The following is a 7496-nucleotide window of genomic DNA, read 5'->3' as shown; positions in this document are numbered from 1 at the left end:
ATCTGAATAGTTTTTATTTAATCACTGATACTATCAAAAGAACTGCGATAGGCACAAAATGTCAAACTTTTTATTTAGACATTCAAATGCCTCAAAACAATATCAGCAGTGATCTAAGCTGTACATTATAGTTGTTCTGTAATATAAACAGCGTTATAGTACTGCAGTGCAATATATTAATCTATTTAGTTATAAAAATGACTGAGTTTTAACCCTCTCACACCACATGTTTACATGTGGTTGTGGCAGTACTCTAAAAAGTTGGAAAAAAGACACATACATTGTCACCTGGGGAACTGTACCCCAGGAAATGTAGGAATATTAAACTAACAGGTTAATTTCAATAGTTTATTTAACAAATCATTAAATCAAAAATAGGACTGACACTGCAACAATAACTTTAAATGAACTACTTAAAACAACCAAAGCAAAAAACAAACAAACATGGCAAATCAGTAAGTTAAAAAACTGAACATTTGTGGGGTAAACATATATATATATATATATATATATATATATATATATATATATATATATATATATATATATATATATACAGTGCAGTGTTGGGGAGTAACGGAATACATGTACCGCCGTTACGTATTTAGAATACAAAATATGAGTAACTGTATTCCGTTACAGTTACCGTTTAAAAAGGTGGTATTCAGAATACAGTTACTTTGTTGAAATAAATGGATTACACTGCGGTACTTTCCTGTTTCATTTTGTCGCGGGTCAGGACTGTTTGGGTTTTGTTTGACAGCTACGTTCTGTTGTTCCAGGCGGCAGCGTTACGGTTGCCATGGTTACAGGGCGACGCTCTCTCTCTCTCTCTGCGATTGTGTGTTTCCTGGGTGAGAGAGCGCCTTTTCGTTGTTGTTGTGCTAAGCTAACAGGCAGAATGCTACAAGCATAGCTCTAAAGAATGTAGCATCATGGCCAGTGTAGTTCGTGCTGCAGGGAGAATGGACTGCCATACACGTTATGGGTCTGTGAGCGCGAGGAGGGAGAAAAAGGGGAGTGGAAAGGTATGAGTTGTTATCGAGGAAAAACGGGAGCTGGAAGCATGTAAATATAATAATAACCACTGCAGCCAAGAAGAGTGCCTGACGAGCCCAGTTGTAAGTAAGCTATTAAGACTCGACTGTACACCGTGTTCGTGTTTTCCTCCGAAAACAATAAGTTCCGTTGGAGCAGCCTTTCAACGCCTCTCTCTGTCTCTCACAGGCAAAGTTGACCCACACAACAAAGTAAAGCTAGTTTTCGGATACGAGCCGACAGGGACCCCGCCGTATTAGTCAGAGGTCCCTTTACTACAGTTCGGAGTCGCGGACCTTCAGTAATAGTAATAAATCACACAGCAATAGTACATTCACGCTGTTGTAAAAAGCATGATAATATATTAAGTAATCCAAAGTATTCAGAATACGTTACTGTCATTGAGTAGAATAGAATAGAATAGAATAGAATAGAATAGAATAGCCTTTATTGTCATTGTACAGAGTACAACGAAATTGGAGTGCCACTCCCTTGGTGCAAGTTTCAATAATAAATATAAATGTAAAATATAAAAAGTACAAAAAAAACAATCGTAAGTACTCAAACAATAGTATGTACAATATATACAGGATAGCAGCATTAATATAATGACAGTGACGGTATGGAATAGGTTCAATTGTTTTTGTGCTTATTTACTACGGTGATAGCTCTGGGAAAGAAGCTATCCCTGAATCTGTTTGTCCTGGTTTTATGTGACCTGTACCGTCGGCCTGACGGTAATAGTTCAAACAGTTGGTTGCTGGGGTGAGAGTGGTCCTTGATGATATTGCCAGCTCTGCTGAGGTACCGAGAGTTTGCAGTGACCTCCAGGCTGGGCAGAGAGCAGCCAGTGATCTTCTGGGCTGTGTTGATGACCCTCTGCAGTACTTTCCTGTCTGCAGCTGAGCACCCTGCATACCATGTTGTTATGCCGTACGTTAGGATGCTCTCTATGGTGGCTCTGTAAAATGTCACCAGCAGCCTCTCCTCCAGGTTGTTCCTCCTGAGCACTCTCAGAAAGTGGAGACGCTGCTGGGCCTTTTTAACCACCGCTGTAGTATTTGCAGTCCAGGAGAGGTCATCAGATATCTGCACGCCCAGAAACCTCATGGAGTGTACCCTCTCCACACAGCTCCCGTGAATGTAAAGTGGGGCCGGGTCTGCTCTGCCCTTCCTGAAGTCCAAGATAAGTTCTTTAGTTTTCGTGGTGTTCAGTTGGAGGTTGTTAACTGAACACCACTCAGTCAGTCTGTTGACCTCATCTCTGTAGTCCGACTCATCCCCCCTTGAGATGAGTCCAACCACTGTGGTGTCATCCGCGAACTTTATGATGGTGTTTGAGAGATGGGTAGGGGAGCAGTCGGATGTGTAGAGCGTAAACAGGAGGGGACTCAAAAAACATCCTTGGCCTTGTGGAGACCCGGTGCTGAGTGTGATGGTGCTGGACCGGTGGGGGCCGAGTCTGACAGACTGTGGTCTATTTGTCAGGAAGTCCTTGATCCAGAGGCAGATGGGGGTGGAGAGTCCCAGGTGAGACAGTTTCTGGACCAGGATCTCCGGGATGATATGATTGAATGCTGAGCTGAAGTCCAGAAAGAGCATTCTCACATAGCTTCCTCGGTGCTCCAGGTGACTCAGCGCAGTGTGGAGCGCTATGGTGATAGCGTCCTCGGTGGAACGATTTGTCCTGTAGGCAAATTGGTGGGGGTCCAGAGTGGGAGGCAGACCGGCCCTGATGTGCTGACAGACCAGTCTCTCAAAGCACTTCATCACTACAGGCGTAAGTGCAACAGGCCTGTAGTCATTTGGGCTGGCCACAGCTGTCTTCTTGGCGATGGGGATGATGGTGGAGGTTTTGAGGCAGGGCGGGACGGTGTTTGATGACAAGGAAAGGTTGAAGATTTTAGTGAAGACTCCGGTCAGTTCGTCAGCACATGCTCTGAGAACCTTTCCATGTATTCCATCAGGACCTGCCGCCTTCCTGGGATTCACTGACCTTAGAACACACCTCACTTGGTGCTCCCTAAGTGTTAGTGTGCCAGTGCTGGGGGCGGGTGGAAGTGGTGTGGCAGCTGAGGGCTTGGTCGTCTCAAAGCGGGCGAAGAAACGGTTTAGATCCTCAGCCAGTGAGGCATCAGTCCTAGATGTTGCCTGGTTATTGCTTCTGTAGTTGGTAATGTGATTGATCCCCTGCCACATTTTTCTGGGGTCGTTGTCAGCAAGTGATCTTCAATCCTCCTCCTATAGGCAGCCTTAGCTTTCCTGATGCCTCTACTCAGGTCTGCCCTGGCCGCCCTATACGCAGCCCTGTCCCCTGACTTGAAGGCAGTGTTGCGGCTTTTTAGGAGGGATTGCACTTCGCTATTCATCCAGGGTTTTTGATTTGGAAACACCCTGACCCTTTTGTTGACGGTGACATTGTCAACACAGTTCCTGATGTACGAGAGTACAGTGTCCGTGTACTCCTGGAGGTTGTGGCTGGAGAATAAATCCCATACAGTTGTTGAGAAGCAGTCCTGCAGTTGAGAAAGGGCTCCTTCAGGCCAGGTTTTTATTGTCTTTGTCTGGGGCTTTGTTTTTCTCAGCAGGGGGGTGTAGGTGGGGGTGAGGGACATGCAGAGGTGGTCAGATCCAGCCAGGTGGGGGAGGGGTGTCGCTCTGAAAGCATGCCTGATGTTTGAATAGACATGGTCCAAAGTGTGTTCTCCTCTCGTAGCAAAGTCCACAAACTGGATAAATTTAGGAAGCACAGTCTTTAGGCACGCTTTGTTAAAGTCGCCGGCGACAATAAAAACCCCATCGGGGTGGGCAAGCTGTTGTTTGTTTATGGTGTTGAGCAAGAGGCTGAGAGCCGTGCTAACGTTAGCATCCGGCGGTATATAAACAGCTATCACAATAACTACTGTAAACTCCCTCGGGATGTAAAAAGGTCTGCACGAGACTGCCAGAACCTCCAAATCAGGAGAACAGTGTGTGTGAATGATCCTGCTGTTACAACACCACTCGTTATGCAGTAACGTAACGGAATACGTTACAGAATACATTTTGGGGCATGTATTCTGTATTCTGTAATGGAATACATTTTAAAAGTAACCTTCCCAACACATATATATATATATATATATATATATATATATATATATATATATGTATATATTAACTGCACTTAATTAATGCAGTTAATTAACTGCACTTAATTAATGCAGCACTACGGGCAATACCTACAACCACGATTACCAACACTAACAAGCTGATCTACAATACGGCAGCAGTGATCAGTGAGATGCTTGGCTACAAGTTGAACAGCGACAAGGGGCAGTACCCTCCATGGAGAAGGAGGCTAGAGGGCAAGATCAAAGTAGCACGGAGGGAGGTTAGCCAACTAACAGAGTTGCAGAAAGGTGCGACAAATAAGGTGCCTAAGAAATACAGCAAGCTGTCCATACCTGAGGCCTTGGAAACTGCCAAGCAAAGACTCACAGCCTTGGCCAGCCGCTTGAGGAGGTACACCAGAGAGATCGAAGGCAGGAGAATAAACCAGCTGTTCTCCACAGAACCAGCAAAGGTGTACTCTCAGTGGCAAGGGAACAATAAGAGAACAGCACCACCAAGGCTGGAGACGGAGCAATACCAGAAGAGCATATGGGAGAAGGATGCAACCCATGTCTAATATATATATATATATATATATATATATATATATATATATATATATATATATATATATATATATATTAGATATATATACTCTAATATAATACTCTAATATAATGCGCTTCCATGTCTGTTTCTGGACAGAATTTTGTAGACTTCAGTAAATCACTGTGCTTCTTTCCTATTTTTCCAGCAAAATACAAAGAAAGCAGGGGTGACTCATGACTTTTGCACAATATAGCTCAAAAGATTAAAAGATACAAACATGTACAAAACACATACCTGTAGGATGTGCTGGATAAACTTGGCTGGGTAGGTCCATTGGACACACTGGAGGTGTTACTAGAGAAGACACGTGTGTCACCAGTAACACTGGCAGAAGAACCCGCTGATAAGCCAGGTGTGTTGTAACTGACAAAGGCAGATGTTCCACTGGAGTAAGGCTCATCCTCATCAGTAGCAACGACAGCAGGATTGGTGGACATTGTGAGGGTGTCAGCAGAGATGGAAGATTCAACAGTACAAACATCTTGGGTTGCAACGCACCAGATGACCTCATCATCAACAGACATGGACTGTGCGTTAACAATGGGAATGGCTGAGGGAACTTCTTTAGAAATTTCAACTGTGAGAACACAAAGAACAGGAGTTTAACTTTTGAATAACATCTCATCACATATATAGCTTTTGCTTTTCATGTATTTAGGGGTACATTTCTTCCTGCTCAAAATATTAAACTAAATTTAAATATGATTTTAACAAAGACTTGACACTTAACTAAAGACACAATGGCTAAGATGACTAAGTAACAGACACTGAACCAACTTAATTTACAGTTTATTTGGAGCGACTTTTAGATAGGAATATTTACCGCATTTGTCAGAATTCAACGTTTCTGTGAAATCCTGCCTGCTTGTATGGCTACTCTCTCCATCAGAATATGTCTGTAAATTAAAACAGAGAATACATTTCATTTTACTGACAACAAAATGTCATAATAAATATTAGTAATATGTTTATGTATTATGTATTAAAACATAATACAAGTGACAATGTTTAAGGGAGTTTAAAATCCATCTTTGCCTTTTTCACTCTCATTTTATGAACATACATACATTTGCTGAAATGATCAGGATTACTTACTGATTCATTGTCCTCACATAAGATGACCTTGTCAGGTCTGACATAAATTGACTTCTGATGAAACAGTTTTTTCACAAGGTCTCCATTCAAAGTCTGTTTGGAAGTGAGTGATGGCTCAACTAGTTTGGTGTGGCATGCCAGCAAAATCTGTAGCCTAGGGGAGGAAGAAAACATAGTGTATATGAAATTTTTGTTAAGGCTAACAGACTACAATACAATACAATACATTAAAAGGCTTAATTTTTGTTAACTCTAAAAGATATCAATCCAGTCATCCGATCGGTGCTCCCAGATCCTTTTTGGAAATACCCAAAGTTGACCTTTAATAGTATAATAATCTAAGTAACAAAAAATTTATTTTTTTTTTATAAAAAAGGATCTAATGCTTACCTGCATCCTTCAAGAACTGGCTGGAAGGCAGTCCTTATTGCCTGCATTACTTTGTCTGAGTCCCAGTCACAGCTAAACTCCAGTGCAGATTTTATATGTCCATTTTCAAAAAGCCAAGCTTTTTTGTTACGCCTTGGCACATGTGTAGTTAGATGGTCTGGCAAGAGAATCACTTCTTTGGTGAAAGACTGAGCCACAGAATGTGACCTGCTTAGCTGTGCTGGAAACCTAATGGAGGATAAAGGCAAATTAAACATTTCTGCATGTAATATACTCACACTTCTCTGATCAATGAAGTACATTTAATTAAAAAAATACACCATGCTGTACACATGTCTAATCTGCATTAATAAACACCCTCTAGCCCCATGGTAGCTAGGATAGGCTCTTGGAATCCTGAATTGGATAAGTGGAAGAGAATGGATGGATGAATGGATGGATAGATGATGGAAGATAGTGGGATGGGTGGGTGGAGAAACTTAACAATCACATAAACAAATGTCTTCAATTCACGGAGTACTTTTTGTTGCTTTAAAAAAAGTTTCATTAAATTATATACTGCCAACAACTATGTATTGTAACAACTGATGTGCTTTGCTTTTACACAATGTTTGCAGATTAAGCTTACGGGACGTGAAATATTATAGAAATCGCATGTTTCCACAATTAAACAAATTAACTGTTGTGCACAGTTTAGTCTCCACGTCCACACGCTGTCAGTCTGTCGCACAGTTTTTTTGGTTTGTTTTTTTGTGATATTTTTGTTTACTTAGCTTCGTCGAGCAATTGAAACCTACGGGCTATTACTAACCTTCCACTAGTAATTTCAGTGCATTTAGTTCTGGTCTTACCTCTTCTGCCTTGGGCCCTTTCGAGTAAAAGGTCTAAGATTGTAGATGGGACCTGTTGTGGGGCACTCCTGTGATGTGGAAGGCACATTCTCCATAACGTTAGCTGGATAACCAGGGGTTATCTGACCGGAGAGGTTCACTGCATTTGGTCTTCCACGATGAAAAAGTGAATAAATTTCTTCATCAGTAGTACGATGCGGTACACTAGTACAAATATTAGGTTGGCCAGAACATGCATTTGCCAGGGTGTTAATTAGCTCCTCATTCCTTAGAATTTGAGCCACAAAATTCCGTGCGGACCTGCTCATAGTGCCATTCCTCGCAGGTACAAACAAGGAAAACACTAGATGGCGCAAGCGCCTCCGTGACGTCAAGCTTCATTCTATAGAAGATCAAAAGATCATTCTATATATTCAAGTT

The 7496-nt window shown here is 42.0% G+C and overlaps 1 protein-coding gene across 1 annotated transcript; it reads right to left on the bottom strand.

Moving 5' to 3' along the window:
• Positions 1-4857: 4857 nt before the first annotated feature.
• On the bottom strand, positions 4858-7171 carry LOC146691766 (uncharacterized). The gene is made up of 6 exons (XM_085433154.1): positions 7077-7171; positions 6226-6453; positions 5836-5989; positions 5564-5636; positions 4975-5317; positions 4858-4873 (listed from the first exon to the last, which is right to left on the bottom strand). The coding sequence occupies exons 1-6, from the start codon at positions 7169-7171 to the stop codon at positions 4858-4860; spliced, it is 909 nt and encodes a 302-aa protein (XP_085289280.1).
• Between the last annotated feature and the right edge of the window lie 325 nt (positions 7172-7496).

This window comes from Copadichromis virginalis, linkage group LG15, assembly GCF_057382275.1.
Source record: "Copadichromis virginalis isolate Kocher_CV1m ecotype Utaka linkage group LG15, C_Virginalis_male_GT1.1, whole genome shotgun sequence".
NCBI lineage: Eukaryota > Metazoa > Chordata > Actinopteri > Cichliformes > Cichlidae > Copadichromis > Copadichromis virginalis.
Note: the sequence above shows the minus strand (reverse complement) of the source record. Positions and strands in the feature narration are given on the sequence as shown.